General features: G+C 44.0%; 1 protein-coding gene across 3 annotated transcripts in view; it reads left to right on the forward strand.

Moving 5' to 3' along the window:
• SRGAP3 (SLIT-ROBO Rho GTPase activating protein 3) overlaps positions 1 to 18,741 on the forward strand; it is a 211,502-nt gene that overhangs the window by 127,762 nt on the left and 64,999 nt on the right. For all 3 annotated transcript variants that reach the window (XM_067544371.1, XM_067544372.1, XM_067544373.1), the window contains exon 4: positions 12,327 to 12,389. In XM_067544371.1, coding sequence (XP_067400472.1) covers positions 12,327 to 12,389 — 63 coding nt within the window. The remainder of the gene's footprint in view (positions 1 to 12,326; positions 12,390 to 18,741) is intronic.

The raw sequence follows: 18,741 nt of genomic DNA on the forward strand, positions 1-18,741 counted from the left end.
CAGCCATGATGTGTTACATCAGCAAGCAGGGCAGGGTCTGCTCCTCAGCCCTGTGGCAGGAGGCAGTGCGCCTTTGGGATTTTGCGATACGGCACAATGTACACCTGGTGGCTTCCCACCTTCACGGTATCAAGAACACTACAGTGGACTGCCTCAGCAGGTTCTTCTTATCCCGCCATGAATGGTCACTTCACCTGAAGGTGCTCGACGTGCTCTTCCAGAGGTGTGGGTTTCCCCAAGTGGACCTCTTCGCTTCTGAGCTGAACAGGAAGTGCTGGCAGTTTTGCTCCATTCACGGGATGGGCAAAGGGACACTGTCTGATGCTTTCCTTCCTTCCGTGTTCAGGGACCCTTTTATATATGCCTTTCTGCCCATACCACTAATTCACAAGGTCCAGTTAAAGATAAAGAGGGACAAGGTGGATATCATTCTGGTAGCACCTGGCTGGCCGCGGGCAGCATTGGTTCACAACGCTACTGGAGCAGTCTATTGCCCCCCTGCTAGAATTGCCACATTGGCACAATCTCCTCTCTCAGGACGGGGTGGTTGCTGCATCCAGACCTGGAGTCTCTGCACCTGACAACGTGGAGGTTGAGTGACTAAACCCGGAGGAACAAGCCTGTTCCTCACAGATGCAACGGGTTCTAATGGGCAGCAGGAAACCCTCCACTAGAACATCATACCTAGCCAAGTGGAAGCAGTTTATTTGCTGTGCGACATCCAGGGGGGGTCTTGGTCCATTTGGACCATCTGTTCCATCTTAGGCTGCAACGCCTAGCTATCGTCTCACTGAGGGTGCATCTGGCAGCTATTTCCGCCTTTCACTGCCTGATTCATTGGAAGTTGTTTTTTTCCCAAGACATGGCAGTCAGGTTCCCGAAGGGTATAGAGAGGTTCTACCCTCAGGTTAGGGATCGATTACCTCCCTGGGACCTGAATCTGGTTCTCTCCAGGCTCAGGGGGGCCCCATTTGAACCTTTAACGACCTGTCCTTTGTTGTTGCTGTCCTGGAAGGTGGCCTTCCTGGTAGCAATCACCTCAGCTAGAAGGGTATCTGAGATTAGTGCACTTACCTCTGAGCCACCTAATGCAGTTTTTTTTAATAAGGATGAGGTCCCGTTGTGGCCTCACCCAGCCTTCTTGCCCAACGTAGTGTCCCAATTTAATTTTAATCAGGATATTTTCCTGCCTGTTTTCTTTCCGAAGCCCCATGCTTTGGAGGAGGAATGATGTTGGCATATGCTCGATGTCCGAAGGGCCCTAGCATTTTACATAGAGTGGACAAAGTCGTTCCATAAGTCCACACAGCTCTTCATGGCAGTGGCCGATCGGATCGTGGATAACCTCTGGTATTAGGTTCTGCTACGAGCAGGTGAAGGTCCCTCTCCTGGGGGTGGTCACGGTCCATTCCACCAGGGTGCAGGCTTCGTCGTCAGCGTTTCTGGCACAGGTGCCCATTCAGGGCATATGCAAAGCTGCTACCTGGTCCCTGGTGCACGCTTTTACCTCCCATTACGCCATCGTCCAACAGGCACGCGATGACACCAGCTTTGGCAAGGCAGTGCTGCAGTTGGCTCACCAATGATCTCTGAACCCATTTTCCAGGTATTGCTTGTAAGTCACCGAGAATGGAATCGGTATGAGCAAGCACTCGAAGAAGAAAAGACGATTACTTACCTTGTCACTGTTGTCTTTTGAGATGTGTTGCTCATGTCCATTCCCCGTTCCCGCTGTCGGAGTTGATGGCAAGAAGGAACTGAGGGGGCGTAGGGCTGGTGGTGCCTCATATACCGTGGCATGTGCGCGGGGCTCCAGAAGGCATCAGAGCTGGCCCTACGGGTACTGCGAAGGGGAAAAAATTTCCAGTAACCATGCACGGATCCGCGCGCACACCTACAATGGAATGGACATGAGCAACACATCTCGAAGAACAACAGTTACAAGGTAAGTAACCGTCTTTCATTATTATTAAAGTGTTCGCAGTAAACAAAAATCTCATTAGCATTTTACAATAGTGGCCTGACACTATAGCTATAGAAAGGAAAATTGGAAAAGAGTAAAGAAACTAAAACAAAAAAAGGAAACTAGGAACGTTTAAAGAAAATCAACCAACTTCACAAAGGAAATGGATAAAGGTTAGAGAGACTAAAATTGGAGTATTGATGAGGGTTAAGGATCAGAAAAGTAACAGAAGGGACAGGAGCTAAAGAAATACAGCACACAAAATGCACATAAGGGGTGTGTGTGTGTGTGTGGGGGGGGAATAGTCTTTACATCCTTCCTACCCCTGGTTTGTATGTTATCTGCTTAGATTATAAGCTTTTGGGGGCAATTGTCAGTTTTCTTACATGCCAGTAAAATATGTCACAGTGCTGATGATTATTTTTGCTAACCTCTTGGAAATAGCTGCAGCCTTTTTGCTCAAGCTTTTCAGAAAAAATCAACGTGAGGCAGCTCTCAAGCATGGCAAATTTGAGCCCAAATGTTAATGTTTGTTATAATAAAATTAATAATACTAATAAGAGTTATTAGCCATTGAAAAGAGGGGGTTAAAATGGAAAGTGTTAGGCAACCTTTGAAATTGGCATCACCTGCAATATTATTTTGGGCCATTACTGTAGTACAATAGAGCATTTTAATGGAGTATCAGTTTCCTTGGAGCAATATCGGGGTAGAGGGAATTACTGCTTTATCTATAAATAGAGCCTGTGGTGAGCTGTGTTGTGGTGGAAGCACCGTTATTATTTCTCCCCTGGCCACTCCATGCTCCTTGGCTTTAGAGGACATTGCATCATTATATTGTGACACTTGCATCAGTACTCAGTGTTGCACAGTCATTTGGGATGGTGTAAGATGGCTGCGGTGGATTTGCTTTGCAAAGGAAAGGATTGTGATCCCAACACGATGGATGTGTGAGAAGGTCTAATCTTCATGATCGATCTCTGTCGTAGGAGGCACAGAATGCGCCCTGTAATGACATGAACTGGATCAGGATCACTTTGATCACTGAGAATTCCTGGTCCCCCAGTATTACCGTGAGCAGTTTAGAACTGGAACTATTTGGTGAACCAATCAGAGAATGAAATTAACCCGTATGCAGAGGGTCAGTAAAAGGTCTTTGCACCATTTAAATATATCCTCTAGCTTTACACAGGACTTAAATAATGTATAGGCCTGGGGTGGCCTTCTGCGGAGGATTGACTTGCACCCAAAAGGATCCAAACTAGAGCTGTGCAAAACATTTCCAGCCTGAATGCCCAAAGGTAAAACTTACTGGACTTTGGGTTTCATTTAGAGATGGGTTCAAGCTTCAGACTGGGTGGGCTTATTTACACAGAGACTTAGTACTCAGCAAGCTGGGGTGTAAATCTATAGCGCTGTATACCTGCCGCCCACTAAAAGTGGCTACCTGCACCCTGCTAAAAGTTATGTAGTGCGCTTTGATGTGCTGCTGTTTGAAACAAAGGCAAGAAATAAATGAAATAAAGGCAGGAACCATTTGTAAAATGTGGGGCTATAGATCTAGGTCTGGATTTTGATAATTTCCCACCCCAGTATTTGGGGTTATTCAGATCCAAAGATTTGTTCTGGGTTAGTCTCTGGATTCTTTATTACCTCCCTGCTATCCCCAGAGATTGCCAAGGACCCAGAATGTGGTTCTTCTGCCATCTCAGTGGGTGAGGGTACAGTTTGGCCCATCTTCTGAGTTCACGTGTGTAGCAGAACCTCTGCAAGCTGTTATGTTTCACCTGGCTATTTAAATGAACTTGCATCCTCCTTCACTCAACAATGCCTTAGAATCGGGGGTTGAACATACTGCTACAATCCTGACCACTAATTAGAGTGTCTCCTAGCCACCCTCTCCAGGTGATGCAGGTGCAAGAATGACTCCATATCAGGTGACTCTCTCATATCCATGACCACCTTACCTTGCTTCTCTGGGCCCAGTAATTTGAAGCCATGGCACTTGTTATAATCTTCACAATAGTTTACTGCAATCTTAAAACCCAAGCCCAAGGCCTTTCATTAGTTACTCTAAGGATGGATAGTGTTGTACTGGTGACTTTTATGGTGAAGGAAAAGCCCAAAGGGATATTAAATGTGTCTTGGGATCTTTATAAAAAGACCCAGTAATGATATCACTTTTCTTGTTGCACTAGTCAGTTAAAGTTACAATGACAAAGGGCAATTGTCCTCTAGTGGATGTGTTTTCTTGTTACATAAAATCCATCAGTCCTCCAAAGCACAGTAGTAAATTTCACTAGAATGGCTTACAGTCAGGCACACTGGATGCTGAATAGAGCTGGTTGAAAATTTCTCAAAGGAAAAATTTTCCATTGGAAAACACTGATTTGTTGAAATTGACATTTTCATGAAATTCAGATGGAAACTAGGCAGGGTTCTGCCTGATTTCATGCCAACTCATCTGCTTGGCTCCTTGGCACCCTGCCTGGCAAGCTGATGAGAAGCCAAGAGCCTGGGACCCCTGGATCCTGAGATTACAGCTCTGGGGCAGCCCAGACTCCTAGCCAGAGACCCTGGATGCCTGGAGTTGGAGCTAACAGGGCTTTTGAGGGTCTCCAATTCCATGGGAGCCTACCAGGCAGGCTGCTTCAGAATCATGGCTCACGGAGCTTCCAATTGCTCAGCAGCTGCAAGCTGCTCAACTCCCATCAGCTAGATCCCCGACTCACCACGTTACCTGGGATCCAGATGAAAAATTCCATTTTGGTTCTCCCAAAATGGAATTTTTTAGAATTTGTCTCCGGTAAAATTTTTTGCCTTTTCTCCCAATTTGGGACAATTTGGGAAATGTTTCATGTCAGGAATATTTTGTGTTCCAGCCAGCTCTGGTGCTGAACACTGGCATTGTGTATTCAGGTCCAAACAGAAACGTGAATACTTACAATACAAATATCCCAGTGCCACTACTAGGACTATGACATGCGCACTTTGGATACCCTGGTGAGACATTTCAAAAGTGGCCTCTGATTTTGGGTATCTCCATTTTTGGGTCTCCAAGTGAGAGACATGAAGCGTTTTTAATTTTTTTCTATTACTTACGCCACTGATGCTAATTATCTCTGACACCCAGATTAGATCCCTGTAAGAAAAGCATTCGCAAACATGAGCAATGTCAGATTAAAAACAAACCAAAAAAAGGAACTCTTTTGTGTCCATGCGTCTTTTAAAAACAAAGCGGCTACTGTGTTCCTACCCAGAAGTGGCTACATTTCAGCATGTACAGGACTTTGGGACATAACTGTATAAATACAGTTTTTATTGATGGGCAGTTTTCAAAAGGTTTTGGTTCAGGTCATAAAGTAGTAGGAATTAGAGATGGAAAAAAACCTTTTGCATCATCCAGCTCATCCCCTGGTCAGTGAAGGTTTGTGCCCTGCAGTATAATTTCTAGTTCATTGTCATGGAGAGGCTAATCTGAAGTCCCCAAAATGTCTTTTTCTGAACCTTTAGGAGCTGCAAACCTGAGCTGGATTTTTTCTTATGAGGCTTCTTGTCTTTTCTCCTTTGACTAAAGCTGAAAATACCATGAGAAAAGCCCCATCTCTCTGTATTCCAGTCCATCTAGTCCATGATAGAAGCTGCAGAGGCATGCAGTGAAAATGGAAAAATAATAGGGGGCGGAGGGAAACGTTAGATGAACGTTTCAGCACATTCAGAACAGTTGGCTGTGGGGTGGGTTCTAGAAATGGGCCAGGATTTGAAGGAGTCTGATCTGCTTTGCTCATTTGTTAATCATCACCATTGGGAGGTACAGGCATCATCTTGTGGTCTAAGTGCAGCGGAGCCAGGCGCTCTTGAGTTCTAATCCTGACTTTGAGAATGGCCATCTGTGACCAGGGGAGATCCGTTTACCTCCCTGCATCAGCTACCTAGCCAGTCATATGAAGACAGTGGTGCTTCCCTGCCTCATGTACGGGATGCAGGTGTCAACTTGTTAATGTATAGAACACTCTTGTTTGATAAGAGCCATGGGGCCAAATCACCCCCTTGGCCTGGAGACAGGATATAAACTAAACGAGTCCCTGTCTGGGAAGCATGCAATCATCCCTCCTTCCCCTGCATCAATGGCATGTGTCTTGGGGAGGCTGGGCTCCATGCATGGAGTGTGTGTTCTTTCTCATCACCCCAAGCAGTCCAGAGTGAGATTATCATTTAAATGTGCACCCTGGCCCTCCCTAAAGAGGGTGTTCCAGGGTAAGGGCCAATGGGAGACTCCACGGAGCCAGGGGTGTGGGTGTGTGGGTTTGTGTGGGGGTGAGGGGGGGAGGGAAGGGTGTCTTTAAGGCATTGCAGGGGCACAGGGCCTCTGTTCAGCCATCCCTGGCCTCTAGCTTTTCTGTACATTTGCAGAGATGAAATCCCCGCCTGCTTCAGGAGGGAGGTGACTCTCACAGTGGAGGTAAAAAGAGAGAGGAGACATTGCTAAGGGAATCTCCCCAGAGTTTCCAGGCTTCTACTCAAGCTTGTTCCGTGTAGTAACGTTACGAGTATCACTGGTAGCCTCTCCATTTATCACCTTCCTAAAAACTGTTGTTGCAGATGATCTGATTTGATCTCCTGTCTGTACAAATCTGCATCCCCACTTCAGCCTCAGCACATTGTTTTAGTAGCTGCCTGTGGTGGCTGCTGTCCTGCAAAGAGGAAGCACTATAGGTGCAGACCCCCAGAAGAGGTTCTGTCCTCCCTCCCCAGCTTCTCGTAGTTACCTCCAGTGCAAGGGATGGAAATAAATGTGCTGTTTCTTTCATTAGAATAGAAAATAGAAAAAAACATAATGGACACCCACGTTGCTGTGTAAAATAATAGATTCATGTTATTCCCTGAGCTGGGATTTAATTACGTGTCATGACAGTGAAGTGAATTTGGTTATGTTGTGTACTGCAGAGTTCTGGACAGAAACCTAATGAGGAAGTGGTGTCTGCAAATAAGGAAGTTCCCTTTTTTTTTTTTTTTTTTTTTTTTTAAATGCTATGTTGTCATTGGGTCTGTGTTTCTTCTTGCTATGGTTTTTTTTTTCCTTGGCAGCAGCAGCAGCGATTTTAATAAGGGCTCCTAAACTGAACTCCTCTCTCTCTCTCTCTCTCTCTCCTTTTCCCCCAAGTAACTGCTTTTTAATAGGAATGGAAAGCATAAATCAGGCAGCTAAATTAATGGTTGGAGTTTTGCAGATGGTGCCGGCGAATTGGAACGTGCTACATGACATTTTGACTTTGTCTCCTCATAAATATATCTGTATAATTTTTCTGTTGTTTCGAACAGATAGGGCAAACTCTGAAGAGATTTGAGTGTCCTTCGGCTTCATGCCTAGCTGCATTTGGGAAGGGATCCAACAGCATGAACTAGTGAGCTGTTGTCTTTTTGAGATCCTGGCCCCTTTACCCCAACCACCCGGAACAGCAGGATTCTCCAGGTAGTGCAGAGTTGGCAAACAGCACTAAGTTACCCACTCTGGGGGTGGTGGAGGGAACGGGGTCTATTAGAGATGGGGGGGGGGGCATGACAGCACAGTTCAAAGTAGAGCAGCCCCAGTGGCTGTTCTAACTCATGGTAGGGATCGCTCTGGTTCACAGCAATCTCCAGAATCTAGAAAGTGCAAATGTAGTGGTTCTAACTGACCCGATTTTTAAATGTGTTGCGCACCTGCAGCTCCTTAGACTTCAGTGGAATTTGTGGGTAAGCGGCACTTCTGAAAACCAGGCCACTTATATTTAGCTGGATTCGAGAGCCTAATTTTAGGTACCAGTTTGAAAATTATGGCCTCGCTGACTTGCCCGCAGTCACGCAGGAAGTCGGGGGTAGAAGCAAGAACTGAGTCCAGGAATTTAGAGACTTGTTCCAGTGCCATAACCACAAGACCACCCTTCTCCGTTTAGTTTGGGAGAGGTTTGGTTCAGGGGTTTAGGCTTGGCAGATGCAAAGTATAAAGGTCAGCTATGCATTTCAGATCTCCATCTGAACTCCCTCAAACTCAAAGTGTATTTTGACCTGGAATTTTGGTTTAGGCCTATTGTTGGTATGGGAAAGGCTAAAATAGTTGAAATACTGGGTGTCTGGGTTTACCTGTGAGTGACCTCTATGCTAATGGAAGGCTACTGCTTAGATTTTCAAGAATAGTTAGAGATTTTCACTGCCTCAATTTGGGGGCCCAACTTGTAACACCCTAAGGAGCCTGATTTTCAGAAGGCAGGAGGGAGGTACTTAGCTCCTTCTGAAAATTCAGCCTCTTTCAGATATCCCAATTTGGGCATCCAAAAAACCCAGGCACCCAAAATCGCTTGTCACTTTTGAAAATTGTATTTTATTCTTATGTGAAATGTCATTCAGAGTTAAACTGCAACAGTTAATTGAAAACACTTTTCTTTGGCTATCTTCTCTGCTGCACCCTACATACTAAAGAATAACTTTTCGTAATCTAATCTTAAACTTTGGATGTGCATAGGTTACCCAGGCAGCTTTAATTACAGGCCTCTTGTTTGACGTGGGCTTCCTTGGTTAAAGCAATCTAGCCAACAGGCCCATGAGACGTTGCTTATACTAACTGTAAACACAAAAATACATTGAGTTGTCGGAGGAACTCTAAAAGTGACTGCTTAGTGTTTTGGGGGTCTATACTTATTTTAAACCTGTCTTCAAATTATAATGAATGCTCCAAGGCCAAAAAAGAGTCCACAGAGAGAATCTGGGTGTAATTACAAGGGAAACAGGAAAGGAGCGGATGCACATGTGCACTAACATCCAACCACTGGATTTCGGAGTAGGATTTGACTTGGTTTGCAGCTAAGAATAAATTATTAGCAGTTCCCTAAGAAATGCCCTCTCCTATGAAATGTTATATTCATGTTGTGGGAGCTGGGAGGCTAGATCATGATTAAAATCCTTCATCCCCTTGTCTGGCAAAATAAAAAATAAATGATATTGGGATTTCAGCATCAGGGGAGAAAAGGATGCCAAGAAAAAATACCCATGAAACATTAAATTCACAATGGATTGTCCTCCGTAAGCTTTCTGAGGCCTTGCCAGTGCTGCCGTGGAAACAGAGGCCTTTATTATGTGGCACTGAAGTGGCTACTTTTGTAGTGTAGTGCCTCATTAGAGAAGTATTTTGACTCAGACTCATCTAGACATTGACCCACCCAACGTGAAATGAGGGAAGGGCAGTAGGACTACTTCAGCCATTCCACTACTAGAAGTGATCGTTTTAGCTTCTGCAAGCCAAGCCGGGTTGCATGGGATCACTAGTTGAATGGGAGATGAAAGGTACCCCAGCAAATGGTGTGAATGACTCTGCAAGTTGCACTCTGCCCTCTAAATTGGTACTGAAGCAAAAACCCTCATGAAGTTTGGGAGTGCTCGGTGCTAGGCATGCTGTGTTTCCTGACCATTTGAGCTCATTAAACAATGTGAATAGCATTTTTCACAACTGTTCACCTTGGTATCCTGGTGAAATTCCCATATTGGCCATTATATGCTTCCAGTCTCAGTTCTTGATGTATTTTCAACTGTATGCAGTATTCTTCATTTATGCGGTATTGCTATGTGCTGCTAAGCCACCACTGTATTTCTTCCCAGAGCTGGCTGCATTTGGGTGGTGGATTAAGTGATACCTGTAGATTAGTTTAGATTACAGCATGATGCTTTGGGATGCCTCAGAATGAAAAGTGCTAGATAAACATAGAGCTATAAAATGTTATTGGAGCCACCCAGGCGACCCAACTGCCCTTCTACATTCCGGTCTCCTAACATGGAACAGAACCCCCAAAAAGAGAAATAAGAGAGACAAGAAAAATGTTAGACCCTCAGAGTTAGTGTTGAGAGGGATGAGTTATGTTAGCAAAATAATATTTTCTGTAAACTCACTTTTGTGACTGGATTCATGATGCAAGTAAATTACATCAAGGCCTTGGCTCTGTGAGGTGCTGAGTGCCTCCTGCTGGAAAGGGAATGCCCTCAGCTCCCCTGAACACAGAGGGAGTTGGTGCCACTCAGAACTTTCCAGGAACAGGGACCTTATGTGAGTTTTTTTTTTTTTTTTTTTTTTTTTTTTTAAAGTCTAATGTATTGGCATTTGTACTGTGCTCATTGTCATAGTGTCTGAAACCTTGTTTGGATTATAGAGGGGCAAGTGTAAGTCTGGAATGAGGAGTGCAGTAATTGAGAGGTGGTAGCATGGACGTACTGCTCTGTTCTGTGTTGTTCTTACATCTGTTTATGGATTTTATTTGACTAAGGATTTTTTAAAAAATAAATGGAAATAAAAGTCCTGGTTAATTTTGGGCTGCACAATGCTAATATTGGGTTCAGTGACAGCAGAAAACATCTGTACTTTGGTTTTAAAGTTTATAAATGTGAAAAACAGAGTCTCAATGTGGAATAGCAGCCCACTTGATGCTGTCATTTCAGTTTCTGAAGCAGGAAGAATTTTAGACAGGATTTGTAGAAGTGTTGTAAATAAAGCCCTTGGGGCATTCCCCCACATTATGGGGGAATTTCATTTCTAAAATAATATCCGTAATAAAAATCTACACATTTGGTTAGTGTTGGAGCAGAGCAAGGAATGGAAAATCTTGTCTAGGAATCAGTGGAAGCAACAGAGGACAAATCTGGGTTGGGGTAGAATGTATTTAAAAAAGGCATTGCCAGAAACCTGTTGTGCTGCCAAAATCCACCCGCTCTTCTGTAAACCGAGTAAAGGAAAAGCCCTACAAGCACGAAAGCAATGTGAAAAATGCAGCTAGATAGCAGCGGCGTTAATAAATTGCTGTGTTTTGTTCTCTGTGGGATGGGTGTGAATGCATCTGCTAGGGATTAGCAGGATTTTCTTGGACACAAGTGATGAAGGGGTTTGGAACAAATACATCTCATTATATGATGTTTTGGACTTTAGTGTGGTTTAAACCTCTCCTCCCCCAACAAAACAGATGAACTCCCTTACCCCAGATCTTTGGTATCCCCCAATGTGGAACACCCTCGCTGCTCCAATCTGCTGAGCCTCCACCCTGCCTCATTTAACCTTCCTCCCGCTCGGAAAACTCACCTCTTCCATTATGCCCATGATCAGTGAGTCATAAGAGTCACCATCTTCCTGAATTTTAAGAACGTTTGTAATGCTGTGATATTAATCCATTCCCATCTCTGATCTCTCTCTTCTGTTGTCTATCACCATAATATCTGAACCCTGACCTTCTGTTCATCACCCCCCCCATCCCCCTCCATTGTGTTGCATCTGTGATACAAACTGTAAGTTCTGCAGGTCAGAGGATGTCTTTTGTTATACAGTGCCCAGCATAGCACTTGGAACCTTAGGTGCTACTGTGGTTCTGCTAGTTGTTACTAATGCATAATAATAAGTAATGAGTATAATGATTGTAACAATTACAAACATACCCCACAAGGATAACTGTATGCCACATCGGTGAGAAGGGATGTCATCATCCCATGATCTCTTTTTTTTTTTTTTTTTTTTTTTTAAATACTGAAATGCATGGATACTGCAGGAGACCTTCACTGGAGTCCAACATGCTTATCAGAGGTTTGGGCAGTGTCGTAATTACGATGCTCACACAGCTTCTAGGCCACCTGCTCAGACAGAGTGGGTAGAACACGCAGCACTTAACCACACACTGCCCTTGTGAAAGAGGCTGGATGAACGTGCATTGTGGTGGTGGAAGGAGGTGTTTGTTGGCCTCCCCATAAGAGTGCAGAGCTCCACAGCTGCAGCAGGACAAAGGACGAAAGAACTGACAAGGTAGTTAATGTGCATTGAGGATGAAGGCCCACATCCTTGGCTATGACTGAGGTATGTGCAGCCCAGCTCAGGATGGGGCATGTGTCAAAGTGTCTTTTGCTTTCCCCTAATCCTGGGCTGGCTGTGTGCCATTGTGGTCCCTCAACATAACCAAGGGCAACCCAAAGGCTGGATTAATGTATACTACTTGCTGCTAGGCCCAAGGGGCCAACATAGCCTCTGGGGATCATCTGGGCCATGCCCCCTAGCCCTGGCTACAGCCTTTGCCCTGGCACCAAGAAGGGAGCTGGCATAGGAGCCCCTCTGTCTTTGAAGGATCCACCTGTTCTAGGCCATCCTCTTACAGGTAGAATCCCCCAGCAGCGCAGCACAAAGCATTCAGACCTCATCTGACAACAATCAGAGCTGAAAATCACTAAGTATTATATAATGTAAGCATAGAACCCTGTAAGGTCACCCAATCTGTTCATTTAATTTTCCTCCCCAAAGTATGATCTTTGTACGAAAAAGGAAATATTGTGAAGTTTAATTTATCTTTCAATGTTTTTGTCCCAGAGTAAAGAAATTGGACTACAGATGCATGAAGAACTCTTGAAGGTCACCAATGAGCTATACACGGTAAGTAATGTGTTCTTCTTTCTTGCTTTTAAGCTGCGTAGTGTGGATTACCATATTCAGGAACAGAGTCGATATAATTGGTTATATACAGAGGAAAATGTCAGGTAAGCATTACAGTTACTTTTGGAGACTCTCTCCACCCCCCACCCCGGTTACAGTTACTGCCTTTTTTAATTGGGTCTGACTAGGGCAGATAAAAACTTACCAACTATCCTAGTCCTACAGTGGAGATCTTTTAAAAGTCATGGATTTAAAACCAGACTATAGATTATATGATTTGATTCTTGCAGTTAAGTGGAGTGGAGGCCCTCAGGCTGGTTTGTGTTAGATGCAATGTGATCTTTACCTATTATTGTGAAGTCCACACCTGTTGGGGCTTTCCTTGTGCTGCCTTTAGTCCTGTATTCTGTAGTCACTTTTAGATGTCATCAGCGACTACAATTTGGGCCAGGTTCTGATGACTCAGAGGAGTCACTCTGAATTGGCACTGTGTAAGTGCAGTTGTCTGGCTTTTTTTTTTTTTTTTAATGTGAGTTCCACTGCCTGCTCATATCACACAGTTGATGATGACTTAATCTGACCTCCAACAGGTAAATTTATATCACTTTTCTCCTGTAAATGCTTTTCTTCCTGATTAATTCAACAGTGGCAGTTACATCTTCCTAGCTCTAACTGGAACCATGACCCTGTTACCTGAGCCGCTATTCTCCAAGTAGGTTTTCATGAGAAAGGCAGTAAAAGTCCTTGTATTGCTCCTGATCCTTGCCATCAGGAGTTGGTTTTTCATTTCTGTTAGGGTTTAAGGATTGGTGATGTATTGTAGGAAGCAATATAAAGTCCATCTTGCCTAGGAAAATTGAGGCAGTCTGATTCCCTCAATCATATCCATTGTCTTGACACAAATTGCTCCACAGCAGGTTTATTCCTACAAACAAGATGGATAATCATGTTCCGTCATTTTGATAAACCAGCCTAAACAGTAGACCATGGACTCCCCCCCCCCCCCTCCACACACACACACTAAAATCTCTAACTATAAATGGCTAATTTCTTCATTTAACAGCTTCGTTCTGCACAGGCAGCTGTAAGGTTGAATTTCTTTGTGGGCTGCTATGTGGGTGGCTAATCAGGAAAGATTAAAAGGACCAGATTTGGGATTGAGTTCATGTCAGGATGTCAAAGGCCTATTAGTGGCAGTAGGAGATTAAGATTAATTTCAGAAACAGTGTGATAGATGTAAAGCAAAGCAAAATGAGGGCTGAGCAAACATTACACCTACCAAATGTATCAATTTATTCAAAGTCCAGATATAGGATAAAAACACCAACAGAAGGACACAACACAGTGAAATCAGTCGAAGTGTCAAAAATATGTTGGGGTCTGAAATGAATGCAACTCTGTAAGAAAAACCTGGAGTGAAATCCTGGCCCCATTGAAATCAATGGCAAAATCTTCAGTGACTTTAGTGAAGCTAGGATTTCACCCCTGGTGCTTTTATGCTCCCACATTTTTACCTGGATGTGCATAAGAGGATAAAAAGGCAGAGATCGATGGACAAGGAGATCCATGTTGTTTTGAGTTGTTCTACCTATAGTGATGGCCAACTGTCTGTGTCCGCTTGTTGGAATCATGTGGCCTGGAAGAGGCATGATCTTTACACAAATTAAAAGGAAACAGATTTAAGAAATTAGCTTTACTAGGCAGCCTGTTGTTTTAAGAGAACATCCCAAATGTACAGAATACAAATCCGGGTTACCTGGCTTAAGTAACTGACTTCTCTCATCACTTGGGTAATCATTTAAAATGTAGCATATTTGACTTGTAGGAAGATTCAGCATGGCAGTGTTGCTCCGTGGCTTGCCACCATAGCCAGGATTGAGGTGGTGTTGACGTAGGCTCTTGGCCTTAGCAATGTCTTAAAACGAATCCAGGAGCTGCACAAACACTTTCGCAATGCTGGACAGCTAAATCACAGCTGTGTAGACTTGGGAATAAAATGTGGAACCATTGGCTCCAAAATCTGTTTTCTCCCACTTTTGCTAACGGAGGTCTGACTTGGTTGGCAGTAATAGTAAGTTATTTCTCCTGTCTGTTGGCCAGCCAGCCACTAGATGTTAACATTATCACACACACTGACCCAGCACATTGCACACTGTGTACGGCTACATCAGACTTACAGTATTGCACTTCTTTACTGGAATTATGTTCACCAACTGGGACTAATTTCCCTGCATGTTTTTCAGTTATGCATGTTAAGAGGGGGACCCTGTGAACATCCCATACATGCTTGTGCCCTGGCTAGGACCTTAATGCGGATTGTGTGAGAGGGACTGTGTACTGCATGACTTTTGCACGGTTTCACTTGCATCTCAGGGCTTTCCCACCCACAAACTGGAGCCAAAATAACTAAATCTGTTGTAATTCATTATTTTGGTGTAAACCTTTGTGCATCTACTCTTCGGGTACGTCTACTCTAGAGCTGGAAGGTGTCAGTTCCAGCTTGAGGAGACATACCCGTGCTAGCTCTCATCCAGTTACTGTGCTAAAAATAGAAGTGTAGCTGTGGTGGCACTAACAGTGGGAGCGGCTAGCTGCCCTGAGTACATACCTATGACCTTAGATGGGATTATACTCAAGGCAGCTAGCTCCTTGCCGTTGGGGCTATCCTTCTGTTTTTGGTGCGGTAGTTCAGTCAGAGCTAGTGAAGGAAGGTCTTCCTAAGCTGGCACGTACATGTCCTAGTTCTACTGCAGACATACCCTTATTTTGCAATGAGTGCCCTGTTTATTTAAATCCATACAAACATGTGAATTGTTAAATCAAAATTTTATGCTGAAATAAGATCATCTACACACAGTCTTGCACCCAAGTTATTAAGGTCTGACTTAAAACTGATTTTGTCAGGCCCGCCGACAGAGGGAGACAAGGGGGGTTAATTGCCCAGGGGACCGGTGATTTAGAAGGGCTTGGGCGAATGGGAGGATAGATACATATCCAACTCCTTCCCCTGAGGCCCCCCGCCGCTCCCCCTCTCTGCCCCTCTCCTGAGCAGAGCTTATTTATTATGCACCATGCAGGTTCCTGAGCAGGTGAGGCGGTGGTATCTACTATTCAGCTTCCTGGGTTCGTCAGAAATCTCCATGGAGAGTCCAAGGGACCCGGGAAGCTGAGTAGCCAGTACCGCTGCCTCAGCCACCTGGGAGCCTGCAGGCACATAATAAATAAGTACAAACTTTCGGCGGAAGCCCACTCAGACCTCAGCCATTCCTTTCTAGGGGGGCCATTGACTGTTCTGCTCTGGGGCAAGGGATTGCTGTCAGTGGGCCTAGATTTTGTTATCTAACTTCCAATTTATATGGGCACAAGTTGACGCAAGGTTCATGTGTAAAGATATGGTGTCCTCATTCACATCGTGTTCCCTTCATGTTTTTGGAACTTCAGTCAAAATTTAGGTCAACATAAATAGCCTCAAAGTGAAGTTTAGGTTTGTTCGTTTAATAGAGCTAATGCTTTCCTGTAGGCACAATGTAATTACTTGTTTTACATGTGACAGAGTTTGTTTCACATAGTACATGAACAAGAGCGCTCAATTAAAGACAGCATGCTAAAAATTGCATGGTGTATAATTAACCTGGGGAATTCACTGCTGTAAAATGATATTGAAGAAACTTCATTTAAAAATGATTATATACTTGCTGTGAATTAGAATAACATCTAAAGCTGTATTAAATTAGGGTAAAAATTATAAGGGCCTCAACCCTTGTACTTCAGGGCAAAGCTGGTAGCCATCTGCAGTCAGGAAATTTCTTCCTGCGGTTATGTTCAGTGTAGGTGGTTATATCTTCCCCTGTAACTTTTGGCTTTGTCTGTTGTCAGACACGATACTGGACTGCTTGGAGCTTTGGTCTGTTCCAGCAGGACAGTTCATATGTTCTTAAAATAACAATAAGGTAATAACGCCGGCTATGAGTGGGACAGAGATAAATTCCAGCCTAGGTGAGAGGTATGTCCCCTTCTTGGACCTAGTCCTGCATCATTGACCTCAGTGAGAGCTGTGGTGTTGACTCTAGTGAGAGCAAGATTGTGGCTTAACTCTATCTTTGTTCAGCGAAGTGCTTAGCATATGTTTAAGTGCTTTGCTGAATCAGAATCTTAATGAAGAACTATTTAGAAGTGTAAAGCGCTCTAGCTAACGCCAGCAAGCAGCACCATTTATAGCTAGTGATTTTGATTGTGGCCTTTATCTAGAACATGATGTTAATATTGCAAAACGCAACGTCTGTTGTTAAATAACTAATGTACATTTTACAACATTTTCCCTCCTTCCATTGTAGCTAATTAACTTATTTGCAAAAAGATCTCATGGACACAGCTGTGGCAGCCTTTCTTTATGACACAAGAGCTTAAGAAGGGACAACATGACTTTGTTCCAAGAGCTGTCCAGAAGATATGAGAGGATTGCAGATCGGAGAGTAGATTGCTGTAGGTAGACACGATCCAGAATTAAGAGAGCACTTAAAAAATGGCTCCTTTCAGCTTGAGAATTTTAAAGACCAGTTCATTCCTAGCTGTATTAAGTGGCCTCAGATGAGAGATAATGAGGGCTATTGTCTGTACAGGAAACTTACCAAGGCAGTCATTTCAGTGATACAAACGTCATCAGTTTGCAAAGACTAAATGATATAAAATGATGATCCTTTTGTGCTGTCTTAAAGATTTTCAGAGGAGGTGCAAACTTGACAAAGAAAGAGCCTTTATTTGAAAAGCACTGTACTGTGCTTTTCCAGCAATCATTTGTATTCTTGCTGCTGATGACAGGGAGACGGTATGCCTATCTGAATAAGCAAAGCTGATCCTGCAATATCAGCAAAGTGCCAGTCCTGTGTCCCCAGTTATCCATCAGGTACAAGGGGAGTAAAACATGGTGGGAAGGAAGCCCTTGTTTAAGCAAGACAATTATGGTAATTAGCAACCATGGCAATGAAAATGGTGTAAAGTGACTAGACTGTGGTGGGAGTAGGTTATGTTCTCTGATGCTCTGTGATAAACTCTTTTTAAACCAGTTTTGCTTGCACAATAAACGTGAAGCCTGAACCAAAGCCCATTGAAGTCGATAGACTCTAGCTGGTCACAGATCAGGCCCATGCTTGAGCACCATGGTAGGTACAGCTGCTCAAACACAGCTGACCAATAGTTATGCTGAAAGTTGCTGTTTGAGCACAGCTGTATCCGGGTCCAAATAACATTTCACAACCTGGGGACCAAAACATGGCTGTCCTTACAATACCAACCGGGCCAAGGTCTCTCTGTTTCACTAGCACAGTACTGTTGCGTGTGTTTGGGTCTCTGGAAATGTCTAGGAGCCCTGTCTTGTTATAGCCAGTCATGGACCAAAGTGCAACCATTCCATTTAGCTTTTCCTCAGACCTTTTACCACAAAAAGAAGCAGAGCTGGGGCAGGGCAGAGGAGTAGGGGTTGTGTGAAAGCCCAGCAGGTCTTTCTTCCCCACTGGTGTATATAGCACAGGAGGTGTCTGTCTGGTTTGTGTTCTGTGATTTTTTTTTTTTTTGGGAAACTGCAGTTGCAAACACATGTGGCCCAAATCCTGATGGAAAGTTATGGGCTTTGTGAAATAACGCAGAACAGGATAGAAATGGGACTCAAACCTCCACTCACTCCTCCTTCCGTTCTTCTGAAATTGTAAATCACAGAGATGGCACGTTTCTGGGGACTTTGTTAAGGCATTTGAAGCTCATTTAGAGGCTATATTTACGCTTGGCTGGGAAAAAGATCTTATGTTTCAGCCAAACCTCTTCCAAGCAAAACACTCTAGGTTCTTTTTGACAGCCACAGCTGCAGAAAACGTTGTGTTTTCTCTTCACTGGGGCTTGTGCAAACTTCCTTTTTATTCTGCTTTTGCTTTCTGTGGATCCACGTTCCTTGCAATTCACTGATTTTTTTTTTTTTTAATTTCCCCCCCAATAATGGCGGTTTCTTGTAGCTTCCACCCACAAACCTAACTTGGCCCAGCTTTGTTCAAAACTCAGCCAGAGATCACAGTCAGCAGGGAAACCTGGCTCAGGTTGTGGGTTTGGTACAGGGAGGTTGGGACTTGCCCAAGGTTATGCAGTGAGTCAGTGACTGAGGTCGGAATTGAGTGCAGAGGTGAAATGCTGACCTTACTGACGGAGTGGGAGTTCTCCTGACTCCAACGCCTGTGGCTGAATCTCAGGACTATCGTTTTCCCCAGAACTTAGGAAACATTTTATGCCTCTGCTGACAACACAACTGACATTTAAAAGGAACTTTTGCTCACGTTAAAACTCAGTTCAGAGAACATCATTTTGGTTA

This window comes from Emydura macquarii, unplaced genomic scaffold (assembly GCF_026122565.2).
Source record: "Emydura macquarii macquarii isolate MOO-44397 ecotype Brisbane River unplaced genomic scaffold, CSIRO-AGI_Emac_v2 contig_968, whole genome shotgun sequence".
Classification (NCBI taxonomy): domain Eukaryota; kingdom Metazoa; phylum Chordata; order Testudines; family Chelidae; genus Emydura; species Emydura macquarii.